Raw genomic sequence first — 27,974 nt, forward strand, 5'->3', positions numbered from 1 at the left:
CTGCCTAGTAACGAAGAAATGCCATTAAGGTAATGTCAGATAAAGGTTCCCGGGTCGTCAGCAGTTTCTTATCAACTTATTTTGGTTTTCAAATCTTCTGCACGTGTTTTATGGAGTCTGGGAGGAAACAATATTTGGTGTGCACAATTTAACTCTTTTTTGCTCGAGAGCTCTAAGCTGCCGTACAGGCGTGCATTTTTTCCAAAGGCCAAAGTCTCTGAAAACACCCAAGAGGAGAAGCTGAAGTCTAGTTTTCCCTCTTGAATCACAATATGATCAAAGATTTCTGTGAGATTTTGTACCCAATTACACCAGATTTACGCTGCTTACCCCGTCTTTAAATGCGGCCGATGCAGGACATCCCGGTTGTGTCCCCGTCTGTGACCCGCTGCACGGCGCAGAGCGAGCTCTGCCGTTTAATCTATGGCCTTTTTAACGTCGTTTTATCTCCTTCACTTCTGACGCATCTCAGAATCACACAATGTTTGATGTGTGAGACTTCAAGCTTTTACAAACTTATAATCAAATATTAAAAAACCCTCTGAGGGACGTAAAGAAAAAGAGGTTTTTCTGTTTAATCACAAGCAGTCACTCATACTAGTTGACATTTCTCATTTGAACTTGCATGTTTTTTTTTCATCAAGACGTTTTAAGAATTTATGTCGAGGGGCGCCGAAGCTGCTTGAGCCAAAAATGCGACATTGCTTTATGTTTCCCTTTTTCTGTCTTTTTAAGCCCACAGATCTCTCTAACTTTTCCACCTTGTGGCTCCTTTTCACCCTCATTTGCTGAAGTCAGGGTTCACACGCATTTTTACCAAGAAATTTCCAAGATTTTCCAGGATTTTGAGGCATATTTTAAAGACTATACATTCTCTGAAATGACTATCAATACTCCTTATCACTTTTTCATGACTATATAACAACTATATAAAATATGTATTATTTTGAAAGATAATGAATTCAGGATTAGAAATAAATATTTTAATACAATTTAGGGAATGTTGATATCTATGAGGGCGGGGTGCAAGAAGGGGGAGGCGTGTCAAATCATTTTTTAAGCCCTAGAGAGGGACTTTTTTTTATTTAGAGGAGGGGCATATAAATATAAAAGGCTGTATCTTTTTGTTTTTCTTGTTTAAAATGAGAGCAAAAACAAGAGCTTTTATCACAACCAAAAACTGTAAAAACAGAAATCAACATTGAATTTTCACATTTCTAATGGTCCTTGAACACATCATGTGTTATTATAGAGGTTTGTGAAACACAATTCCATGACTTTTCCAAAATTTCAGGGTGTATTTAATTTTCCAAAACTTTTTCAGACCTTACATTTAGCTATTTGCAAATTCAATGACTTTTCCAGGGTTTTCATGACTGTGAAGTTGTGGAGATTGTGAGGAGCCTTTTGTGAGTGATTTTGCAGAATGATTTGCATATTTCACAACAAAAGTGTCGTATCTGCAGCAGCTGACTGTTGGCATTAAACTGAAGCTGCAGGTCGGCTGTTTGTCGGAGTCGACAGGATGTTGTTCGGTCGAAGGGTTAACACAAGTTCTCTGCCTGCTGCTGTTTTACTCGACTCCACTTTATTCTCCGCTGCTGTTTCTACACGCCACGGCCCACAGATTTCTCCTGCTGCCTCAAACTGTTAGCCGAACTTGTGCTGGCACACTGCTGAGTCAAACTAAGCTCTCACCTGGAGTTACGCTCTCCGTTTATCACCATTTGTTTCTGTTCACACTCAGAAACTTTAAATGGAAACTGAACAAACACATTCTGTTGATCCTGAAGGTCGAGTTTTAAAACTGTAATAAAATCGATGATTGTTTCTCTCAGCAGTTGAAGAGGTACTTAAATCTTTCATTTCAGTAAAAGTAGTAATACCACAATGTACAAAAAAACGGAGCGGCTACAGCAGAAACGAGTGAAAGCAAATTTTAGAAAAGCAAAAGCAAAGCAAAGGCGATGGCGCCCGGCATTCTGCTGCTCCGTCTGTGCCCAGAGTACGCTCTGCACTGCGAGAGTGCGGTGCAATGAATAACAGAACATTTTTCATATTCCAACATTGCTCCTAATGAGCTCCGAAAATATAAAATCACTATGTGGTGGTACATTTTTTTATCGTGGCGGGCCGCCACAATTAAACACATTTTTTGGAAAGCCTGTAACTGAGAATACAAAAGTATTGGCATCAAATACACTTGAGGTACCAAAAATAATAGTAGTAGTAGCAGTAGTATTATATAGTCCCTTTAGGATTTCACAGGCTGTTTTCTTGTGTGAGTGTTGTGATTGGCTCTGCACATCTCAGGCCACTATCTGTCTGACACAGCGTGGACCAGACGCATCCGCCAGAGCAAATAAAATACGAGCCCCGGATTTGTGTAGTTTTCAGGCATACGTATAACAAGTCATTAGATAAATTACTGTTGTCAGATCCGTCTAAAGATAAAACCAGGAGATCTCAGTGGGCGGGGGAGGGAGGGAGGGACCGTCTTTGTCCTAATTTGGATTCTTTATTCATCTTTAAATTACACCTCCGGGGGATCCAGAGAGAACACCTTTAATTACACCCGTACATCCACCATGTCGAGATTATGAAGGACTCCTGCTGCCATGTCTAATATAGCCTTAAATCTCTCCTGTCAAGGACGAATTCAAGGATTTTTGCCCGCGGTAAAATCTCCGTGTTAAATATTCAGATACATTAATGAGTGCTCCAAAATCTTCACAAAAAATATGAGACTGAACCTGAGAGTTTTGTAGTTTGTGATGGTGTGGATTTTTTTTTCAGACGCCCTGGAAACAATAACGGGTCATTTTTTTGTTAGTTAAAAAATTAGGCGTAAAAGAAGAACAATATATATGAGCAGATAATAAAGGAGATGATAAAACAGCTAAAATGTCAATAAATGAACAAACTCTTGAATTTTAAACAGGTAAATGTGTTGAAATAACGGTGCAAATTTTCCACCTTGAGCAGTAATTTTAAAGGAGGCTTTAAAGTTTCTCCAGTTCTGCTCTGTAAGCCCATCAGTCCCTCGTTTTTTAAGAAGTTGTCTCTTTGACTGCAGTTTTCTGAAAACAGCGTTTTCATTTTAGCTCCCATTATTCGCTGCGTTAAGAACGCTTATTGTGGTTGTGTTTTTGTGTCAAATGATGATCAAAAGTCTTTTTCAATCTCCGGTGGGGAAGTCTAAAATGTGCCGGCACTCTACGTGTGACTCCTTAGTGTGTTTACAGAAGAAAAAGCTCCCATCATGCTTTCTCTTCTGTCTGTGGGAGTTTTTTCTGACTCTCCGCCTGCCGTCGTCTAAAACGACAGTGAAATAACGGCACAGTATCCCATCTCTCAGCGGCCGCCTCGTCGCCTCTCTGCAGCCTTCAGTCCCATCAGTCTGCGGCGCCGGCGAAGGATGCTCAGCGTGACCCCCCCACACACACAGCTTACTGCGTTCCTGAGTGGCAAATCACAGAAATCACCCGTTTCTACGGTAATTCTCACACACTCGTTTCTAATGGAGTGCAGGGAGAACCACTTCCTGTCACAGAGGGTCATCAGCATTTAGGGGTCCCTGACTGCTCTTCACGCAGAGCTCAGTAATTTCATGTGCCGCAAACGATCACCGCCGCTTAGTCGGACCGAACGCGTCTCCGTACGATCGGTCCACACTGATGACGCCGCAGTTACTCGGTCTGCGTCCAGTTATAACGGCATCGCCTCAGCGGAGAGACTCAAGTCAACGAAGAGCCTCCAGAAAGACTGTTTTTTTACAACACAGGTTTGGGGCCACATCGAGGGTTTTTCTGAGACTTCAAGAACAAAGTCATAATATTTTGAGAAAAAAAGAAGTAATACTATGAGAGTAAAGTCGTAGTTTGTGCATCAACACACACACAGTTATCACAACAGGAGGGATGAAAAGCACGTAAAAGGTTAAAGGTCGTGCTATTGATACTGGTGTTATGATTATTTAAACGACACCCGGCTGTGGGACATAAAAAGTGGATGCAAAGCGGTTCAGACACCTTTTGCTTTAAAATTTTACAAAACTGTCTGCCCAGCTGCAGTCTGACCGATTTGTCAGCACATCGATACTAAAAGCCCCAAACGACTGATACATGAGGGGATTTATTTTGCTGTTTTAGGCCTCTGGAGCGCCGCCTTTTTCCGGACTCCATCATCAGTGATAACTTTTATAAGCACGCCGGGGAAACTGTTCATGCTCCACTGTCGTTTCTCCCTCCAGCAGTGATGTATCACCATTTTTGTGCCTCTGCTGACGACGCTTTAACCCACTCTGCTGTCCAGGTTACATTTCCACCTTTCTGACTCGCTGGCAGTTTTTACTTCCTGTTATCTAGATGAGACATGCAGATACACATCCCATTTTCAGCTGCAGGAATCAGTCATTATCTGATTGGGATCTCGAGGATTGTCCGGCTGTATTTGACCCGAGCTGAACTGAGTTAAACAAGAGAAACTGGAGGGAGCTGGTTACTTTTCCCAAAGTCACTTTTACTGACTCAACTAATTTAATAAACTCTAAGAGCTGTAACAATAAATACATGATCTAAAAGTATTACTGTAATATTAATATTTACATAATTCATTGTTTTTAAAATTCACCAAAAACTTTTAGTAAAAAAAAAACACCCAAAAATTAGCAACATTTTTTAAAAAATTAACTGAAAATAAGCCCAAAAAATACATACAATTAAAAAAAACACCTAGAAAACAACCTAAAATTAGTGCTGAAAAATTGTGCATATTTTATTGTATTTTTTTCTGTAACATAATTTTAAATATAAAATTATTGGAATTATAAAGTTAGTTTATGGACATTTTCCTATTTTCCCCTAATCCTTCCCTCCTGTTTTAAATATGATTTATAATATTTATTTGTGTAGCACCTTTTACACAAGAAATGCAGATCAACATGCTTTACAAGAAAGAAATTACATGCACCTTAATTTCACCTTTTTTTTTTTTGCAAATCCTCAGCTGCCGGAGCGTCATGTGGCGATGACATCATATCATCGGTCATGTTTTGGTTTTCTTCAAAGTCTCCAGATCACCTGAAACACAGAAAAGGCGAATAATGGGGATTTTTTATGGCTAATAAAGGAGTTACATATCGCTCGTTATTCCACATGATCATGTTTGACTAAGAACAAGAGCATGATGGGAGATTAAGCGCCTCATTATCAGACTGACCCGCTCTGTTGTGAGAGAACTTCACGCTGCGTTCCCTCAATTTACGAGTGTTTGATGCCTTTATTTTGAAAGCTTCCTGGCGCTCTGCCCGCGCGATGTGAGCGGCTGCAGCGGGAGGTCTGCCCATTATTTTGTACTTGTGAAGTTCAGTGTCAGACTTTTTTGAGATTCAACCGGCGGCTGTTTGTGGTGTGTTTGTGGTGTGTGTGTGTGCGTGTGTGTGTGTGTGTGTGTGTGTGTGTGGGCGTGTGTTTGTGGTGAAGATAAAGAGCTTATATCTATCCTGGGATTGAATGAGAAGCTGTTTTGTCACAGCAAGAGTCTGTTTGTGTTTGTTTGTGTGTGTGTGTGTGTGTGTGTGTGTGTGTGTGTGTGTGTGTCACTTTGAGGAACAAAAAGATAGCGGCAGTAATTGAGATGGTTGTCACTGATGTGTTGTCTTGTCAGGGAGGTTTCCGCCGACGCCTTATTAGTCTTTTCCGGATCTATTTTTGCGACGGTGGAGGATTCGGCTTCACCGAATCCTCCGAACACTCAGTGAAAGTTTATCACCTGCAGAGGAATTCAAACTCTCTGTTTACTTTCATTTATCGGAGAAAAGGCGACCAAACTTCGGTGGACAGATTCTCTCCTGGGAGCTGCCGAATCTTGTTTACCTGACGGTCGAGGACACCTTCACCGAGAGCAAGTTTCTGAATTTAATTTTTTTAGAGAAAGAGGACAGCAAAAACTTTCTGGAACTGCTGCGAGCCAACAGACTCTTGTTAGCAGCTAAGCCAGTAACATACAGTCTCTTGTTGCACAGCACGCACCCTCCAAATTTAAGAACAAGTCACTGTGAGCCAACTGGTCCCGAGAGTTTTACTGGAAAATGAGCTGTGGGGAGATTATTACACCTGAAAAAAACAAAGGAAAAATGTCCAGAAAAACATATTCATTATTCTCAAAAACTATGTAAAAGTTGGCGAGAAAATAACGTGAAAATTAGCCGTGGGGAGATTTTTAGATTTTACAAAAAATAAATAAACAAAAAGGAAAAATGCAAAAAAAAACCAAAAACAAACCTATTTATTATTCCCATAAAGATGTATTTAAAATGGCATTACAGGAAATTCATTTAATTTCTTTTTTGCACTTTATCAAATTCATACTTTTGTTTCTTTTATTTTATTCTTTTTTTTACATTTCTTTATTTTGGGCTCATTGTCATGCAACTTCTTTGTAACTTTTTTACTAATTTTATTGCTTTTTTTCTTCTTTCTTTTTTGCCTTCTTCCCATGTTTTTGAAAGAAATCAAGCCGATTTGCTCAGATTTCGTTGGGTTTCGTTGGTCCTGAGGAGCTCGGCCTTCGCTGTATTTATGGGCCGCACAACAAAACCGGAGTCTGACGTGAATGTTTTTACCACCGAGTGCAGAAACACTCGTGAATGTAAACTCCCTGCTGTCCACTGGCACGCTTCAAATCCTGTAAATGTACCAAACCCTCACTTTTATCTGCGCCTGACAGATATTTACATCACACAGGAGATAAGACGGCGACGGGATTACAGACAAAGCGGATCTATTTTAGCCGCGCTGATACAGCAGGTATGCGGCTAAAAACCTGCTTGATAAATCGATATGAAAGCTAAACATTCGCAGAGACTGACGTTTGGTTTGGGAACATCCGATAGTGACTCAGGGGAAGCGGCGGCACAGAGACGGCGTGTGAGGTATTCGGGTCAACGAGTGAACGTTAGAAGCTAAACAGTTTTCCTTCCTGTCAGTCAGCGCTCGTAAAGTCGTGCCGAGGAGTTCCAGTCGGCTCCGAAACATCTCAGGTTGTGTTTTTGTCTGTTTATTGATGTCTGTTGTTTTGGCAGAGCGGGTCACAGTCACCCTGAGGAGCGCCGCCTCGCTGTATTTTAGCGGCGGCGGTGATGTATTCAGGACATAAAGGGAGTCAGGAGGAATCTGTTATTTTGGCAGCAGCAGCTGTAAAAGCTCAGCCACCCGAGTCTCCGCCTCACGCTCTCCATCTTCTTCTTCTGCCGTCTGAGCTCGTCTCTGCCGCAGAGGCGTTTATCGCCGCCACAAAGCGGAGCCTCTCCGCTATCTTAAAAGATGATTCCCGCCTCGCTGCTCAGCTCTTACGTCCTCTAACAGACTCTCCTGTGTGACATGATGGAGTTCAAGAGGGAAAAGACTTAGTTTCATCCTCCACATCGTCAGCGTCCCAACCACAAACGACCAAGCTTTGTTTCTGCGTTTTCACAGCGAACGCTCGACCGCGTGATGAAAAGCCTGCTGTCATCGCGAGCAGGAGACACCATAAATCATCCAAACGGGGGAAACAGCACACGACGTGTGCCAGTGTCCAGAGTTCATCTGAAAATACGGACGCTTCACGCACATCTTTAGCACCGGAGCACAGAAGATCTTTACATACCCCGATACTAAACTCACAAATCTGGCCCCCGATAGGGCCCCGAGTGGCCCCAAAACATTTTATAATTGACAATAAAAATAAAGAGTGGATGTTTTTGTCCTTTTAGTCTCCATAAAGTGTCACAGGACATAGACATGTCATAAAACAGCATCAAAATAGAGCTTGTTGATGAAAAAAAGAGCCAGAGGAGGATCCCCCACACCCCCGACAGAGGACACAGCCGAGACACTGATGTCCTAAAATCATAAAAACGTCCAAAAATCTGAGAAATGTTCTCAAATTCTAGCAATGTCCCTAAATCCAAGAAATGTCCCTAAATCCAAGAAATGTCTCTAAATCCAAGAAATGTTCTAAAACACTTAAAGCATCCTAATATTCGAGAAATGTCCAAAAATACTAGAAATGTCCTAAAATACTAGAAATGTCCTAAAATCAAAGAAATGTCAAATCTAAGAAATATTTTGAAAAATCTGAGAAATCTCCTTAAATCCTAGAAATGTTCTAAAATTTCAGAAATATCTCAAATCAGAGAAACGTCCTGAAATCTTAAAAACATCCTTAAATCCCAGAAATGTTCTAAAAACCAAAAAACGTCCTAAAATCCTGTTTGTGTCTTAAAATGCTGGAGACATGCTCTTCTGTCTCTGAGACACGACGCTGAGTGACGTTAAGAGAGGACCTCATATTTTCTCCGTTTTCGGACTCCGCTCACTTCAGGGCTGAAGAGCTGCTTTACGCTCCTCACCTCAGCCCGAATGTTTGACTCTAATCGCTGTTTGATTCGCACATTTCTGCTGATCAAAGCTGATTTTCTGCTTTAACTGGAAAGTCTTTAACGCCTCGTTTGACTGAGAGAAAAAGTCAAATCACGTTTGTTATTCCGCTCAGTTTATTTAGGAAATCAGACTTTATCGTCGGTGTTAAATTGCAGTTATGATGAGCAGCCGTTGAGCGGCGGAGCCCGATGGTTTTATTGGTGGGAGTTTAAATCAGCCTTCAGGAGTCTCGAAATGCAAAATCAGCCAAGCAGCAAACAGGGCGTGAAATGAGAGCCTTCTGCAGCGTTAATCTGCCGCGCAGCAGGTTTGATCAGGTTAAATCATGAATTTTAAAACACAAAAAAGCAAAGAGCGGAGGCACGAACAGTGTTTTTTTGTATTTTGGGTTTTTTTCTGCAGAGACGACCTGACGGTGCTCTTTAGGGAAGTTTGGCGATGTTAACGGGTTATTTTTAGTTCGAGCTGAAGCAGAGCGGTCGCAGGAGATTCACTGCTGTAACACTTTGATTAAACTCACCACTAACCCACTTAAAGTTTCTCTGCGGCTCAGAGAATCTGATCCCGGAGGTCTGCAGGTGAAGTTAAGGCCTGAATATTTATCAATACTTCAACAGTCGGGTTGAACTGACCAGATACTGTGTCACCAGTTTCTGCTCTGCTGAGCTGCTGATTTTCATACTCAAAAATCTAAAACGTCTTCTGTTTCAGACAGAAAAATAAACCTGAGGACCCAGACTTTGAACTGTGACACGGAAACATATGAAACATCTGACCGTGAAACTTATAACGTACAGAAGAGGACCCAAAAATCACAGTCAATCAAACATCATGGTCAAATGACCTGAAATCCTAAAACCATCCTAAAATCCCAGAAAAGTCCAAAAATCTTAGAAATACCCTAAAATCACATAAATGTCCTAAAGTCTGAGAAATCCCGTCAAAGGTCGCTGTGGCATTTCTAGGATTTTAGGAACTTCTTTAGGATTTTTAGGACATTTCTAGAATTTCCGACATTTCTAGTATTTTAGAAAATTTGCAGGATTTTAGGATATTTCTACGATTTTAAGACATTTCAAGTATTATAAAACATTTCTAGGATCTTTGGACGTTTCTCGGGATTCGGCCTTATCTCAGATTTTAGGACATTTTTAGGAATTTAGGATGTTTGTGGATTTAATCTGTAAAATTGTAGAGATCTTCTGTGTGTGAAGTGTTCATGTTTTACAGACGATGGATGTAAACCTTCGAGAAACGTGACCTTTCTGCGGAGGCATAAAAGTGAGATGAAATCTTTTCATCCTGAATGAAATATTTTACATTTTCTGGATGGTGCGATCTGAAGAGGAGCAGTACTGTGAAAATCAGAGGGTGAACTGGACATTATAACCTCCATGAGCGTCTCCCTGCAGTGGTTCACGCTGGTCCCCAGTATGAACCAGTAGATGTACTGGATACTGACTGGCTGACAGTCTCGTGAGGACCGACAGTTAATCCTCGGAGCCGCAGAGACGCAGCGGGGGGGGCCGGGAGATCCCAGCGGGGGAACAAACTCGGCAGATCCGGAGGTTCGGGTCCCTCGCGGCGCGGCGGAAATTATCGAGGCGGTTAAGCAGCTGGCGCAGCGTTCATTTTCATTTTCGGCGGAGCGACTCTGGGTGGTTTTCAGAGTCTATTTGTGAGATAAATCTCTGCTGCAGGAAACACGCTGAAGAACCACAGAGCTCTAAAAATATCCTCGACATCTTCACGTTTTCTTTCTTTCTCCCGTCACGTTCGGTTTATGAGCTTCACAGGTTACAGTTTGGACCAAAACAAGCTCTCTGATTAAGAATCTCAGTTTAGCTCTACCATGAAAAATGTGATATTCGTTGCGACTCTGATGCCATATACAGCAGTGCTTTTTGTTTTTCCTCGTATCTTTATATTCATGAATAACATTTGAGAGAAATACAAGTTTTCAAAACCAGCATCGCAGAAAAAACAGCCATCAAATATTAGTGTAAATTATAACTAATAGTTAATAGATAAATGGCAAAAAAACTGTATCAATAATTATTTACTTGAAAGTAGACTGCAGCAAAAATACTCTTAGCATTGCTAACTACTACTACTAACTACTTACTAACTATTATTACTATTATTATCAATATTTGTTACTTGTATTTTAATTTAGCACTTTTCTTGGGTCATTTTATGGTTTAGTTGTGTTTCTTTTTATTCCCTTCTTTCAGCTATTTTAAAAGAAAATCTTTTTTTTATTTTTTGGTGATTTTCTTCCATTAACAATTTTGGTAGATTTTTGTCTTTAAAATTTCGTTGGGGATTTTTAAAGAAAAGGTTTTGGCGAATATTGTTTTCTTGGTTTGTTAGTTTTTTTCTTAAAAACATCAGTGATCTTTTTTCTTCTTTTTTCAAATGACGGAGTATTTTTATTTCCAGGTATGAGGCTACTTTTTCTGCACTGAAAGAAGTGAAAGTTTCTGTCTTTCTCTGCTCAGTCGTGGTGTTTATCAGCGCCAGCGGAGACAATCAGAGGATGTCAGCAGTGTCCCGAGCAGAGACAAAAGACGTCTTCACCCTGTTATCTGTGAGTGTCACATCTCAGCATCAAGTCTGCAGAGACACAAAATAACACCCAAGAGGGACGAGGTGAGGCGAGGACACTGACTGCAGGTGGGGACATGTGGGGGACGCTCAGGTGGATCTCAGGGACAGCCGGAGGAGGAGTTTGGGACGGACGGGCGAATATGCCACCATAAACGCTCTGATTGTGGCGGCACTGTGACTTTTGGCAAATGGAGCGGAAACTCCATCTAGTCGAGTGTCGGGGTGAGTCGTGTCCCTGCAGAGGACACGCAGACCGTGTCTCCCTGCAGCGTGGACACGGACGCTCACTTGAAAGAGACATAACAGGAAGTAGCGGCGTCTGTGTGAGTGTTTTTATTAACAGAGACGCTAACTTGTTGAGTTTTATCTGGTCTGTCGGCGGGTGATTGATGACGCTCGGCGCTGCAGCAATAATGTGTTTTATTAAAGGTCACAGCAGGAACATCGCCGGCGTCACGATAATAAAGATTTCTGTGTTACTTTGAGACTTTTCGGATGTTTTTGGGCAATGAACAGAAACAGGCAACGAGGAGCCGTTCTCATTTACTGTTTGTGCTTAAATCAATTAAAAATGTTTTGTTCATACACGGTTTTACCGATAATTTCCAGGATTTTTAGGCAAATTTACACATTCTATGAAACCACCATTTTTGGTTGTTTTTTATTGGTTATTTTCTTTTAAAAATGTTTTTCTTTAAAATGTCTGTGGATGAAAACAACAATTTGGCTTTTTTTTAGGTTATAGTGATTTTCACAGAAAACAAATTTTTCTTTAAAAGTTTGTTTTTCTTTTTAAAAATATTGTGATAAAAATTGATATTTTCTTCTTCAAATGTTGTTTTTCTTCTCCAAAACTTTTCTGTGATTTTTAAAGGCATGTTTGCTATAAAAATCACCAAAAATGACACAGCAAGAAACTGCAAAAGCAGAAATTATCGTTGGATTTTCAAACGTGTCCTTGAACACATCGCCGTTATCACACAGGTTGATAAAACAAAGTTAAATTATTTTCTCCAAAATGATCCGGATGTATTTCATTTTCCAAAACCTTTTCAGGCCTGAAATTGCTATTTGCATATTCCAGGGTTTTCATGACCGTACGAACTCTGCTGATCAATGAGACCGATGATGTGAAAGAGATCCAAGGACAGCGAGACGCTCAGCGGACACCAGAGTCCACAGATCTACGAGGAAACCAATTGATTTTTGAGGCCATAATCTTCCTGTGACGGAGCGTCTGGGGAATAAATGAACGTGTTGAGGTCGTCTCGCTGAACCGAACCTTCATAAATATCATCATCACCTCCACGTCCGTCCTCCTTAACCCCTCATTTGTCTCCCAGAGGGGACGTTTTCCTGTGTGTCTCGTGTTTCAGACCTGGTTAGAAACTGGTGCGTGTGATAAACGGCTCGTCGTCTTGTTTTTGCGTTACATTTAATTAAATAACCCGCCGGTTATGAATTTAGATGGTAATGTTGCACCGATGGAGTTTAATTATGTTTTTTGTCTCAGTCAAAGAGACGTTATCTCTGACCTTTTCATCGATGAATCATTATCTGTCTCTTTATGTTCTCCCAACAGGAGCGGGCTGAAAATCAGCCAAACAAAAACACTTTCACACTCTGATGGCCTGCAGAGCGGCTGTTAATGTAATCCTCCGTAAATATATATTTATATCAAACACTAACGGAAAGCAAATACATCATTTCAGTCGAGACTCTTCCACAATGATCCATGAGAACAACGTCTCTACAACACCAACGCTAACCGCTGACTTCTTCTCAGTGACGTGAAGACTTTTACTGATTTTATTTTCTTTAAAAGTTTTATTCTTTTTTATAAAGTAATGCCTTTAACATAAGGCATGTTTTCATATTAAATTTTTTTTATTTTTTTTTTAAATGTTTTTGTCCTTTTCAACTTGAAGTTTTTGAATTTTTTGTCGCCTTTTTATCCCTTTAGAGAAATTGGCTGATTTTTTTAAAGGAAAAAAAAAGTGTGTGTGTGTGTGTGTGTGTGTGTGTGTGTGTGTGTTGGGGGGGGGGTCTTGTGTTTGTGTTGTCTTTAATTAAATATTCTGCTCGTTATGAATTCATAATGTAATGCCACACTGAAGGAGTTTAATTAGGTTAATTAACTGAAAGCAAATACATCAACGTACCTGTTCTCTCAGGAAATCCTGGAGGTTTCACTTCGCCTCCTCCACGACCTCGACTCATCGACAGACGGCCGGTTTTGTGGCCGTTGTTCTCCGTTTCCTGTCAGGGCAGAGCGAGAATCACTAACAGTCCCGAAGTCGCCTGGATTCACCAACTCAAACAGCTCAACGAATATGTATTAATTAAAAAATAAATAATTCCAAACAGGATTAGACCTGAATATTTAAAAACAACTCAGGGACGGTTCATTATTTATGAAAGTGGGGGGGGGTGCAAAAAGGAGAAGCATATTAAATATTTTTTAAGCATTGGGGGGACTTTCCTATTTTGGTTTTAAAGAAGAGGGATGGAGGTGTAAATCTCTGCAGGATGCTCCTTTACGTTGAAGAGTGTGGCTGTTGTGCGTCAGGATGACTCAGACTTTAAACTGCAGCTGATAAACAGAGCGGAGCGAGGGAATAAACCGACGACAGCCAGCAGAGACACAGACAGAGAGGAAGGGCTCGGGTCAGCTCATGCGATTCGGGCCGAAGTCTGTTTATTAAAGATTTATTTTGTCTCTGCGTTGAGAGAAAGGACCGAGAGTATCGAGGTCACGTCTCGGCTGAACTGATCCTGCGACGTTAAACCTGCATTAACACTCATCATGAACTCGTCATGGTTTTTTTAGTTTTAATGCAGCGTGGCGGCTGCTTCCTGCTGCTGTTCAGGAACGCAGACGGCGGCCTGGTGACGCTGCAGTTCACAGATTATCATAAATGGATTTTTAGAAAAAGCCTCAGGACTGCAGCTCTGATCGTCCCTCATCTGACTCATTTCACGTTTTTACAAGACGACCCCGAAAATCTACACCAACATCCCGCTCCTTATTGGTGATTGAACCCTTTTAAAACCTGAGATTATTGGTTTGATTAATTTGGCAAGAAATGTCGTTAAAAGTGCAAGAAATTAGGAGTAGGTGACAAGAAAATGAACTTAAAATAATAAGAAAAATAGACTGAAAAGAGAGAGAAAAATATCATAAAATATTTATTTTAAATATTTTTTAAATAGTCATTTAAACAGTTATTTAATTACAATTACAATTATATATTTGGCACTGTTCCTTATCTTTTTGTTTTTTTGTGCTAATTTCCATGTAATATTTTTTTATAATTTTGTGTTTTTTTGGTTTGTTTCAGTTGTTTTTTTTTTTCAAATGCACAAATGTAAATCTGATGTATTTTTGGAACTTTAGTTGCAGTATAATTCGAGCATCTGTTAATACAAAACAAATCGTTGCAAAAAAAGGAATGTGTCCTGAATATACGCAGCTGACGGACGGAGGTGTGATCTGTTTCGAGACCACGAAGAAAAGAAACGAACGCAATTTAGATTAAAAAAAACGTCAGGCAGCGTCACGACTGAGGTCGCACGGACGTCTCGCTCTGCAGATCATCTAAAAGCAAAGTTTAACGTCTCTGCTGTGAGTTCAGAGCAGAACAACAGAGCGAGTCTTTGTCCTCTGGAGACACGGGGACGTTTTTGTGTTCGGTGACATGCAATCATTATAAAAGGCTTCTCTTTGTCTGCGTCAGTGTGTACTTTGTTGTCTTGGTGTGTGTGTGTGTGTGTGTGTGCATCTCTGTACACAGACTGTAAAACGTAATAAATCTGCAGCATTAATAAAATAATCCGAGCCGTCGCTGTGGTTTAACGTGCGTGTTTTTTATTGCTGTTGACTGAGTCTGAGTCGTCCTGTTTTGTTTTTTTTTATCTTTTTTATCTGATAAAACTGCACAAAAAAGGAAAATAAAATCTAATCACGGGTGGATTAAATGATTACTTGTGCAGCTTGTTTTTGGGGCTTCGCACACAAAGAGAACTGAACTGAATGAAGTTTTAACCCTTTAATGGACGGCCGTGGGAGGCCACTTTTTCAGAAAGCGAAGGCTCAGGGTTTAAACATATTTTAAAAATACATTTCCAGGACTTTTCCAGGACCTTGAGCCAGCTTTTGAAGACCATACATTAACTCTTTGGCTTTTTAAAATATATATTATTTACATAAATAGTTATTTACAGATAGGATAATAGGATAGTCTTATAGATAACAGATAGGATAATAACTATGGGGGCGATGTTTTGACTTTGGCTTTGGGGGGGGGCATTAAATGGTTGGTATTATACTACAGATTTTTGAAGGAAAAAAATGGTGGTTTTTAAAGACAATTTTTTTTAAAAAAATTTCTTAATACATTTAGGCAATTATTACAACTGACTGACTTTCTACATCTTCTAAAATATAATGATATTTTTTGTATATTTTGTAAAATCTAATGAAAAACTTCTCTGATTTTTGTATATTTTTTTTGTTTTTATGACAATTTAAATACTTTTATCAATTATCACATAACTTTCTCTTTCTAACTTTCTAATCCGTTTTAATTATAGTGACATTTAAAATAAGGTTTATCTGAAACTTCAAACTCTGAGCAGAAAAACTTGCAGGAAGTGAAGCGAATGAGCGGAGCGGCCCGCGGGGCTCGAGTCCGGCTCAGCGGCAGATAACCGTCACAGCATCATGGCAGGGAGTCAAGGCAGCCTCGGGGTTTCCATGGCAACACGCCCGAGGGCCCCATTTCATTCAAGATTTCTGTCAGACCCCCGACCGGCAGCCGTTTCCACCCCGCGGCCCCGCTGAGGACGCCTCGCCCTGCTGATGATTTCTGTCAGAAAAAAGCCTCAGCGGCAGACTGACAACAGACAGACGAGGCGAGGCTGCTGATTGGTCGACGAGGACACTTTCTGAGGACAAACTCTGAGCGTCTCTTCACTGGAGTCAAAGACAGATTTATTTTAGATGTTCAGGATAAGTGCTGATAAATTTAGCTTTATCAAACACTTCAAGACTTTGGTTTATGATCAAATAGCTGCAAACATTTTGGACATTTTTATTTTTCTCCAAAAATTTAGATTTCTTAAAAAAAATATTTTTTGGTATTTTTTTTCTTTATAATTTTTTTGGCTTTTTTTCCCCCTTAAACTTTTTTCTTTTTATTTTTTATTCTTTACAGTAATGGTGCGATACAAAGAAATCATTTTGGTGATTTTTAAGTTGCATTTAAAAAGTTTTAATTAAAAAGAAATCATTCTGGTGAATTCTTTTAATTTCCCATTTAAAATTTTTGACAATTTTAAGAGAAAAAATAGGGGATTGTGATTTTCAAGGAAAACATTGGCTTTTTTTTTTTAAATTAAGAGAACACATTGCTGAAAATAGATAAATATTTTGGAGATTTGTTTTCATTAAAATAAATTAATTTCGTTTTGCTTTTTTCTTAAAACATTTTTGGAAACCTCTCGTCTTAAAATCCAACCAATTGCCATAGCTAGAGACTGAAAAAAAAAATAATTAAAAATTTTAAAGACAAAGTCATCCGTCCCTGATAAATATATTCAATGATCTGTGTCTCTCTCTGTCTGTCTCTGTCTCTCTCTCTCTGACTATGTCTCTCTCTCTGTCTCTCTGTCTCGTGCAGTCAGCAGCTGTCCTCTGGCCCTGGAGGCCGTCTTTGTCTTCACTTTGTGTTTTGTCTCTGTAGGAGACAGACAGACGTCTCAGTCTTTCTGAATCTGGTTGATGCGTCGGGGACACAGACAGAAGGGCTCGCTCGCCCTCGCTCGCTCTCCGCAGAGGTCGCCCGCTCTCGTCCCTCCGCACGAACGCCCTCTGAAAACACGAAATATTGCTGCACTCCGGTTCTTGTCAGAGTCGTTTGTATTTTTGATTTATTCGCCGCGCCGCTGCGATGTTTCACCCGCTGCAGGAAACACAGCGTCCTGCTGCCACTTCAAAATAAAGTGTGCTTTCAGCAGGAAGTAAAACCAGAGAGCCTGCGTCCGAACGATCTGTGACGCAGGTTCATTTTTAACCCTTTAAACCCTGGGACAGCCACGGTCCTCCACCGCCTACAGTGGTGTTTTATATTTAAATACTTTACATCCATAAAATCTCTACAACCTAAACTTTCAGGTTCAATAAGTCAATAAGCAGAATAATCGATAAAAGTGTTAAAGCAGTTCAGTTTTTCAGGCATCAGCAAAGTCACGGGGATTCGTCCTCTCCGGGATATAAATGTCTCTATGTCCGTCCACAGGGACAGGGCGGGGACGAGATATCTCCCGAAGCTCGTGAAGGTCGCTGCTGTTTTGTTTTTCGTGTTGGAGCTGAACGATGAGCGCGAGGAGCGACATTACTTTGAGTTTCTGTGCAGACAGAATAACGGCGGCCGTGAAATGGAAGAAAAGGATCCGATAATGAGCACATCAGTTTCACACGACGGAAAAGCTGCTGCTGCTGACTGTGAGCCTCACGGCGAAGACGAACGGAGCACGAACCGCTGAGCCGCAAACAGCCCCAACTACTCTAATCAATGATGCTCAACTCACGGCTCCTGGGACAAATCTGGCCCCTGACAGGGCCCCGGTGGCCCCCAAAACTTTACTGATTCACAGTCAACATAAAGTGATTGACTCTGTGAATAGTTTTTGTCCTTTTAGTCTCCATAAAGTGTCAGAGACATAAAACAGCATCAACATAGAGCTTGTTGATCAAAAAAGAGCCAGAGGAGGATCCCCCACACCCCCGACAGAGGACACAGCTGAGACACTGATGTCCTAACATCAGAGAAATGTCCTAAAATTATATAAAGTTCATACAAATGTCTTAAAATGCTCAAAATATCCAAAAAACCATTGACATACTAACATCCTAAAATCCAAGAAGTGTCCTAAAATTCTAAGAAATATCCTACAATCCTTGAAATGTGAAAAATGTAGAAATGTCCGAAAATCCCCAAAATGTGTTAAAATCTGAGAAATGCTCTGAAATTCCATGAATGTCCTAAAGTCCTAGAAATGTCCTAAAATTCAAGAAATGCCCTAACATTCTATAGATGTCTGAAAGTCCTAAAATACTCGAAACAACCTAAACTTCTGAAAATGTCCTAAAATCCAAGAAACATACTAAAATCCTACTCTAGCTCTACTCTAGCTCTAAAATTATATGAACGTCCTCAAGTCCTACAAACGTCCTTCAGTCCTACAAATGTCCTAAAATCTTATCCATGTATGTGGTTTCTCATAAAAGTGTCCCCCAAAGCAAAGCAGGCCGAGTGTCCCTGCTCTAAGACGACATGCGTCCATCGATGTGTCTTTGAAGGACATTTTGCTAAACTTCGTGCTCTCGGAGACAAACGCTCGGAGGAAGAGACGGCTCCACTTCAAAGCCTCGAGTTCGATCCGAACATCAGAGTGAAGCTTCGCTCCCGCGGGGCCGCCGTCTCACGGGAACACGCGGGATTCGGAATAATTAGAGGACGTGATTTTAAATCCCGCGCAGACCTGCCACATCTGACTCAGACAGCGAGGACTCAAGCACAGATTGGTGAAAGACGGCGCTCCCGTGACGGCTCGCTAATCCCCGTGTGGCGTAACTTTTCCTCCTCTGGCGTGTGATCTTTTTGTTCCGCCTCACCTACTTTTTGTGAATCTTCTCGGACCTTTAAAGAGAAATGAGAGCAGTGTACCGGCGGGGCTCATTAAACGTCTCATGTGGACACGATACGCCGCAATTACAGCGAGTCCCCGTAAAACAGCCGACCTGAGAGCAGCGCGGCTTAACGCGCTGAGAAACCCGCTTTTTTATTTCCAGGTCAGACTCGTTTATTAAGTCCGCCTTCAGAGTCGGAGAAGGAAGAATTAAAAAATAAGAGCCGGAGAGGAAGAGAGGAGATTTATCGGCTCCACGGGGACTAAAACACGAGGAGGATTCAGCAGGAGACAGAGTCGAGTATTTAGCTTTACAGCTGACTGAGGTGAAAAAATGTCTTCAACAGTGAGGACAAAAAATCTGGACAGAACAAAAGGCCAAACACGTCCGTGTCCATCTGTTAGGCTCTGATAAGTGGTATTATTTTAAAAGAAAACATGCCTGTGAATAATTTAAAATAAATGAAAAATAAAAATAATAATAATAATAATAATCCCCCAAGTTTTAAGTTTTTCTATAAAAATCACAAAAACAGTGAAAGAGAAAAAAATTAAGAAAAAAAAAGGCAAAACTCTGAAAAGAAAACACGTCTCTCAATAATTAAACAAAAAAAAACCCAGAGGTTAAACTTTTCTTTAAAAATCAGCAAAAAAAATTAAAGGAAAAAAATAGCCAAGAATTTCGAAAAATAAAAACATTATCAAAAATAAAATAAATAATTTTAAAAATGCCCCCGATTTTTCTATAAAATAAAGAATTAGCCAATAGCCAAAATCTGAAAAAAAATCACCAAAACATCTGAAAGTGAAAATGCGTTTCAAACGTATTTAAATATTATAATAATAATGTGACATTATAAAGTCATATTTTCCTGTTATATTAGCTCATTTTTGTCTTTTTAACCCGTTTCTGAGCACTTTTTTTTTTAACAAAAAAATCAAACTCCTTCATTTTCCTCCATTTTTTAATCTGTCTTATTTCGGGAGCGAGGCGAACGGCAGTTGGCGGCGAGGCGTCGGGGGAGAAGCCTGACTGCAGGATGAACTCCCAGCGCTGCGAGACGCAACAAACACCACCGAGGAAGACGAGCTAAGTGAGGGAAAAAAAACCGAAAAAAAACTGAGAATTTTTGTTTCTGCTGAGAAAAAATAACAAATGAGTAGAAGAAGAAAAGGAAAGAAAAACGAGCCGTTTTGGTGCTAACGGAGAAATTAAACATGAAGTGTGTCGACTCCTGCTGAGAAAAACACACACACACACACACACACACACACACTTCATCAATATTAGACTTCTTCTTCTCTCCCGCTGCGTCTCCTTCTCATAATCTGTCTATTTAACTTATCTCCTCCTCCTCCTCTTCTTTCTTTCTCCTCCCTCCAGTTCCTCCTCTTTTCTCTTCTCTCCGTTTATTATTTTATGTTCTCTCGTTTTTTACCCTCGAGACGACTAAGTGGAAGGAGGAGATGGAGGCGAGAGAGGAGGAGATGGAGGAGAAAGAGAGAAAACAAAGGAAAAAGAGGAGAAAAAAGAGGAGAGAGGAGAAAAGAGGAGATGGAGGAGAAAGAGGAGATGAGGAGAGAGAGGAGGAGATGGAGGAGAAAGAGGAGAAAGAGGAGGAGAAAGAAGAAAAAAGAGGAGAAAGGAGAAAAAAGGAGAAAGAGGAGAAAAAAGAGGAGAAAGGAGAAATGGGAGGAGATGAAAAAGACAGAGAAGAGGAAATGAAGTGAGAAGTAAAAGGAGGTGAAGCGCAGAGAGGAAAGGAGACAAGGAGGAAGGACACACACACACACAGTCAGTTACCTGTCTTCCTTCTTTCCTTCCTTCCTCTCTTTCTTATTGTCTCCTAAGTTCTTCTTTTCCTCTTCCATCTTTCATCCTCCCTCTTCTCTCTTCCATCTTTCTTTCTTTTTCCTTCTCTCATTCCTTCCTCCTCTCTTCTTCCTTCCTTTCTTTCTTTTTTCCATCTTCCTTGCATCCTTCTTCTTCCTTTCTGTCTCCTAGCTCCTTCTTTCCTTTTCTATTCTTTCATCTTTCCTACATTCTTCTTCCCTCTTCTCTTTTTTCCCTCTCTCATTCTTTCCTCCTCTTTGTTTCTTCCGTTCTTTCCTCTTCCTACCTATTCTGCCTCTTCATCTTCTTTTCCTTTTCTTTTTCCTTCCTGTCCTCCTTTTCTCTATTTTCTTCCTTCTTCTTCACCTCTTTGGCCTCTTCTTCTTATTCTTTCTTTTCTTTCTTTTTCCGTCCTTTCTTTCCTCTGTCCATTTTTTTCTTCCATCCTTTCTTTATTCAGCCTATTTTACTTCTTTTCTTTTTCTTTCTTCTTTCCTTCCTTAACTCCTTCCTTTTTTCCTCTTAAGCTTCCTTAGTCCCCTCCTTCCTACCTGACTTTACTTGTTCCCTTCCTCCTTTCCTCTTTAGTTGACTTCCTCCGTCCTTCTGTCCTTCCTTTACATAATTATTCCTTCCCCCATTCTTTCTTTCCTTCCTTCCTTCCTTCCTTACTCCTCTCCTTCCATCCTCCCTTTGCTTGCTTCCTTCCTTCCTTCCTTCCTCCCTTCCCTCCGCGTTTCTTTCCTCCCTCCCATTCTCTCTTCCTTCCTTCCATCCTTCCTTCCCTCCCTCCTTGTTTCCTCCCTCCCTCAACAATAAAACAAACACTCTCAGGCAGTTTAAATTTATTTCTAAATCTCTGAGTCTTTTAAACAAAATCGTCCTCAGATTTCATCACTGACACAAAATTTAACAAACTTTTTTTATCACACGGCGGAGCTCTTATTTTGAAATCAAACTCTTCATTCTTGTTTTTTTTTAAATTAACGTTAAAATAAATAGGGTGAAATTTATTTACAGATTTATTTTTTTAGTGCAGATTTCCTGATTGGATTTCGCGGTGAAGTTTTTTTAGTAAATAGGTCTTTTTGGTGTTTTTTTTGATTAATTTGCATCAGTAAACCGAGTTAAATTAAAAACAGATTCAAATACATCAGAGTGGTTCGGAGTCTCGACGGTTCACTGAATAAAAACAGGGACAAATGTTGCACTTTTACACTCTTAAAAATAACTCGACAAACAAAAATCTTTTTTTTTCTGAACAACATTTGAACTTTTTCTCCTCTAAAGTCAAAAAAATCAAACCTGAGAAACTGTCGATCAGCACTGAAACAGAACCAAAAGATCATCAAACTTTCAGTCCGACAAACAAAAATCTGCAGAAACATTAAAAAGCTTCTGAACCGACACAAACATCTGAACGCCGTCGGCCCGAAATCATCGATAAACGAGACGAGGAGTTAACCATCAAAGCGTCCGCCGGTCGCAGTTCAAACACGACGAAAAAAACACGACGATAGAAACGGCTCAAACACAAACACGCTTTTCTCTTGAACCTCAAACTTTCGTCCAAATCAACTCGACTGCGAATATAATGTTTGTTTGTTTGTTTAAATAAAAGAATAAACACGACATCAGTGCGTCCGCTCGGCGTCTCGTCTTTTCTCCTGATGAAGAAAAAAATCCTCCTCCTCCTCTCCAGCTCTCAAACACACAAAGAAAACTACAAAACGATTTAACCTGCGTGAATTTTTCATATCTTTATCACTCGTTATGCTTTTTTGGGTGGATTGAAGGATTTAAACTTGTTAAATTCTGAAAAACTGATGAAAGTGCCAAAATCTTTTTATTTATTCATGTTTGTTTAATTTATTCATTTTCTAATTATAAAATCAAACATGTTGAAAGTAAAATGGGTAAGCCCCAGGATCTTTCCTTTTTTAATTTATTTTTTATCTATTAATGTGTTTGATTTATTGTTATTTGTAATTTATTTGAGAATTTAAAATTGACTAAAGTCCCAGGATTTTCTGATTAAATTATTTTAGTTTTTTATGTTTCTTTTGATTGTTGATGTTTTCACGTATTCATTTTTAACTGTAAAATTTAAACTTTTTAACTGTAATATTTAAACAAATGGAAAGTTGATAAAAGTCCCAGGATCTTTTAATTAATTTATTTTTCATTTATTCATGAATGTTTGGGGTATTCCGTTTTATGGATTTTTTTTTCCATTTTTTATAATGAATTTATATTTTTGAGTGTTGAATTTGGAAGTTAATAAATCTCTCAGGATCTTCTCATTGTTTAAGTATGTTTTACCCACTTTGTTTAAAAAGTTGACAGAAGTCCGAGGATTTTTAATTTATTAACTCATGTCTGCCTGATTAAGGGTTTCTTTTAAATTTGTTTAAATGAATTATTTTTTCTAATTGAATTAAAGTTGATAAAAGTCCCAGGGTATTTTAATTTATTCATTTTATTTTTCTATTTATTTCGTATATTCTGTCAACTGTATTTTGATTAATTTGCTTTTTAATGAAGATACATTTGATAAAACTCCCAGGATCTCACTCTTTTTATTAAAACTGACACATCTCATTAACTCCTCTGCAATAATTTGTTTTAACTCTTATTTCAACATATTTAATGATTTTGAACTTTTCCTTACCTGCTTCTTCTTTGTCTTTTTTGTTTCCATCTTTTTTCCTTCCCTTCCTTACTTCCTCTCTCCGTCTTTCCTCTTCTGTCTCTTTCATGTAAATTTTAAGGACGTAGGTTAATTTGTCGGAAAAATAAAAAACTAACTGAAACATTTGCAGGTAGATTTGATGGAAGATTTGACGCTGAATTTGGTTTGACGGTAGATCTAACGGCAAATTTAGCGGTAAATTTGGAGGCAGATTTCATGTCGATTTGATCATATTTGACGGCAGATTTGACGGCAGATTTTGAGGAAGAGTTCAAGTAGATTCGGTTTTTGATTCGAGGGCAGGTTCGATGTACACGTGATCTCGTGGTTCTTTGAGGTAAAACGGAGCCGGAGGAGGAGAGGAGGCCGACACTGACATTTAACAGAGGTGGAGAAAACGCGTTTTATCAGCTGGATTTGTCCTTTTCTGTTCGAGTTTAGTTTGTGAATCAGAGGAGACGGACAGAAGACGCCGAGCGGCTGATTGTGTCCCTCCCTCGTGTCTGAGAAGTGAGATTACATTTAAAACAGACCGAGACAAACACACGAGCTGTCCCTCTGTGAGTGTGTGTGTGTGTGTGTGTGTGTGTGTGTGTGTGTGTGTGTGTGTGTGTGGAGGTGTAATCAGAGTAAAAACAGTCCTGCCTCTCCTGCTTCTCGTCCTCAGATCCTCACCGCTGAGTCCTCCTGAAACAACACGGCACAGCTTCACCTCTCTGAGATCAAACGGCTCACGTCAGAATAAAACGAGATAACAGCTGAGATCCAAACACACGGACAAAAAACCGTCTGAAATCTGCTCCCAATCTAAAAAACATAAAACAGACATGACAGAAATGTAAAGCTGCGTGTAGCGACGCCCCCGAACAGTTTGTTTCACGGACAGAAGTGATTTTTTGTTGTTAATACGCAGCATTAAAACCCGAAAATATTAAACACAGGCGGCTGAAATCCAGCTAACTGAACATCGAGGGTCACAGTTTGAGATAACGAACAAATATTGGACTTCTGCATCAATTATTTCTGGATTATATAAAAGGAATAATTCACACTCAAACAATATACACTGTACGGTTTAAAGTGCTCACTATGGAGGACAAAAAATGATGCGTCAATATTAATAAAAATAAATTAATGAATAATTTACCAAATAATAAATAAATAAATACAGAAAAAATGCCGTTTATGACCTCCTATCTCATTAACACACAGACACACAAATAAATAAATGAAGTTGCCCAAAAATGTAGACGAGGCTTTTAGATATTCATTAATTTCCTACTCTGTCACAAACTTTTACTTTTTTACGCATCTATTTATTTATACAGTTACTTATTTATAGGGCTGCACCTAACGATTATTTTTTTATCTATTAATCTATCGATTATGTTTTCGATTAATCTATCGATTATTATTTTATCGATCTGTTATTTTTTATTACTCAATAAATATAACAACGAATTTACTGAACATAACATTTTAAATTTGTCATACTCTGCAGCGCATTATTCCCCAACCAAAAACAGCCCAGTCTTCACTGCTAATCTGTGTCTGACAGTCTGATGTAAAGTCTCTCCAAAATAAAATGAATGCAACAGTTTGTTTCACTCTTAGGAGGAGTAACAAAACAGTTCCTCTTTGTGACAGTAACAAACGTCAAATCTAGCAGCCAAATCATCTGACAGTGAAATGACTGCAGTTTGAATAACACTAAAACTTTTCTCTGACAGAAATAATCATAACTCGTCCATCATTTCTGCATCACAACAGTCCAGCCTGAACTGGGCCTTAAGGCACACCGCTGCCTGCTGATGTGAGCGCTGGATTTTCATATTTATAAAGTACATATTCCTCATTTATGCAGGTATACAAGCTCCTGCAAGGCTGACAACCACATCCTGTTGATGTTTCAAAATAAAATGCATTGTATCAGCAGCTGATGGCATTCTGTCCACAGAGACACAGTCAGAGGGCTTTTGTTTTGAAAGGGAAGCAAAGAAGTTGAGGTAAAACAAACATCTTAGTATTTCCTCATCTCTGTGACAGAGACTTTAAACTGCAGTATAAAGTGGTAAAGAGTCATCAAACGCGAGCGTCACGTGTGAAAAAACGGCGAGCCACCGTTTCTGTAGATGTTCTGCGGCTCAGACGCGCCTGACAGGCGCTGCTCAGGGGAGCAGTATGCACGCTCTAACCGGATACACGAGCACCGAAACAGAAAACAACACGATCGCCGCTGCTCGCGCTCTCATGACGCGCGCTGTGTGAATCGGTGTGACGCGTCAACGCACATTACGTGAATCGATGTATTCACGTAATCGATTACATCATATTTCACTTCATATTTATATACTAAAGTATTTATTCATTTTTACATTTATTTATTTCCATATTCGTTTTAATACCTTTATTTATTAATTCCCATATTTATTTATTTATTCCTGCATTTATTCATACATTTATTGATTTATTGTATATTTATATTTATTCCTATATTTATTCCTACTTTTCTTTATTTCCTTTTTCTTTATTTTTTTTTTAAACACGAAATTTATTATCAAATGTATTTAGTTATGTATTTATTTATTCATACAATTCATTTTTTGGTCAGAGTTTTACTTATTTATCGACACTTCAGCTGTTTTTCGTACTTCATAATCATCTCTCTGGGTGTTCAGCAAATAATTCCTACATTTTCGGAGCGTGAAGATGTGATTGATGCTGTTAGAGGTAAAAAGTTTGGTGTTTTTTATGTTATGTGTTATGTGTGCGTCTCACCGTCAGTAGAAAGGCGACGGCGAGCTGATGTAGAGCCTCTGCGTTTGGGACGCGGCGGGGCTGAGCGTGGACAGCGATCGGAGGGGAGTCGGGAGACTGAAGGGGGACGGCAGGGGAGGAGGACGAGGCGGAGGAGGAGGGGGAGGAGGAGGAGGAGGGGGGACGCAGGAGGCGAAGGCTCTGCCGCCGCAGGTCAGCAACCCGGGACTGGAGACGGCCGGGGGGACGGGGAGCGGAGGAGACGCGCTGCTGGGAGAATCACAGGAAGCTGCGCTCAGCGAGGACGAGTCTGGAGGAGAGACAGGAAGTGAAAAATGAAACAGTCCCTTCAGAAAAGTAGCTAAATATTCGTCTAAATAAACAGTGAGCTGACGTAAAGAATGCAGGTTTAAAGTGTTGAAAAACTGCATCCAACCTTCGTTCAGCCTCGAGGTCACACGGAGACCAAGTGAACACAAACACGACTCTAAACAGAAAACTCCGCAGGGTCACTTTAAATATCACTGCAATAAATCACTAAATAACACCGCAAAAGGCTGAACTTTAGACTCTTTTTCTTTGCAAACGCAGCTGCAAGTGAAGGCTGAACGATTCATCTTTTTTAGATTAAAACTCCAACGTGAAAAGAGTTTCTTATTTTAAATAACTTTACATTCTTAAGGTCAAGGGCGTCTTGTCTTTTACAGATCTTCAATTCCTGCATCGTCTATAGAAAGAATACCAACCGTGACTACGTTTAATTATAAAGCCTGTTATATAAAACATCACAAATGACAAATCTGCCAAAAGAGGTTTTTAAAATCCAAACAACAAACAACACCAAGTAACGACACAGGACGAAGACGGAGGAAAAAAAAGTGAGGCGATCAATATTTTCCTCAAAAATAATGAAAATTACAAAGAACTAGAACTGTGATGCCACAGTGACCTTTGAATACCAAATTCTGATCAGTTCATTATTAAGTCCACGTGGATGTTTGTGCCAAACTTGAGGAAATTTCCACTTGAGATATCACGTTGATGAGAATGAATGAGATGCAAGGTGACAGTGACCTGTGACCTTTAAACATCAAAATCTAGTCAGGTCATTGTTGAGTCCAGGTGGACGTTTATGCCAAATAGAAATCAATACCCTAAAGGGTTTTTTTAAGATATCATGTAAACGAGAATGAGACAGAGGAACTCACAGTGACCTTCACCTTTGACCAACAAAATCTAGTCAAATCCTTGTTGTGTCAAAGTGGACATTTGTGCCAAATTTGAAGAAATTCCCTCGACAGGTTTTTTGAAATATCCTATTCACAAGAAAGAGACGGAAGAGGTCACAGTGGCCGTGGTCTTTGACCTATGACCACCAAAATCTTATCACTTTATTTTCGAGTCAAAGTGGACATTTGTGCCAAAGTTGAGGAAATTTCCCTTGAGTAGTTGTTGAGATATCACATTTACAAAATGAGACAAATGCAAGGTCACAATGACCTTTAGCCATCAAATTCTAATCAGTTCATGTGAGACTCATAGTGGACGTTAGTGCCAAATTTTGAGAAATTCCCTAAAGGTGTTCTTTAGATAACACATTCATGAGAAGTAGATGAATGCAGGGTCACAGTGACCTTAGACCGCCAAAATCTAAACAGTTCAATGTTGAGTTCAAATGGATGTTTGCGACAAGATATGACTGAGATATTGTATTTACAAGAATGAGGAAAGAGCTCAGAGTCACCTTGACCTTTGACCACCAAAATCTGATCAATTTATCTGTTATTTCAGGTGAACGTTTGTGCCAGTTATGAAGAAATTCCCTGAAGGCTTTCTTTTGATATCATAGTCACAAGAATAGATGGACAACGTTAAAATATATTGCCTCTGGCCAAAGACTCTGGAAAAACTACAAAATATGACTTTATCATCCACTGAAAAATGAACCTCAGTGGCCTCCACC

At 39.7% G+C, this 27,974-nt stretch overlaps 1 protein-coding gene across 1 annotated transcript in view; it reads right to left on the bottom strand.

Moving 5' to 3' along the window:
* Nucleotides 1-4,920: 4,920 nt before the first annotated feature.
* Nucleotides 4,921-27,974, bottom strand: part of rbm46 (RNA binding motif protein 46) — a 38,573-nt gene continuing 15,519 nt past the window's right edge. Inside the window, exons 10-12 of the mRNA XM_088073426.1 lie at nucleotides 26,033-26,321; nucleotides 13,199-13,295; nucleotides 4,921-5,081 (exon numbers count right to left, since the gene is read on the bottom strand). Coding sequence (XP_087929552.1) covers nucleotides 26,035-26,321 — 287 coding nt within the window. The 3' untranslated portion in view covers nucleotides 4,921-5,081; nucleotides 13,199-13,295; nucleotides 26,033-26,034. The remainder of the gene's footprint in view (nucleotides 5,082-13,198; nucleotides 13,296-26,032; nucleotides 26,322-27,974) is intronic.

This window comes from Plectropomus leopardus, chromosome 23, assembly GCF_026936395.1.
Source record: "Plectropomus leopardus strain MGB_pleo_1.0 chromosome 23, ASM2693639v1, whole genome shotgun sequence".
Taxonomy (NCBI): Eukaryota; Metazoa; Chordata; class Actinopteri; order Perciformes; family Serranidae; genus Plectropomus; species Plectropomus leopardus.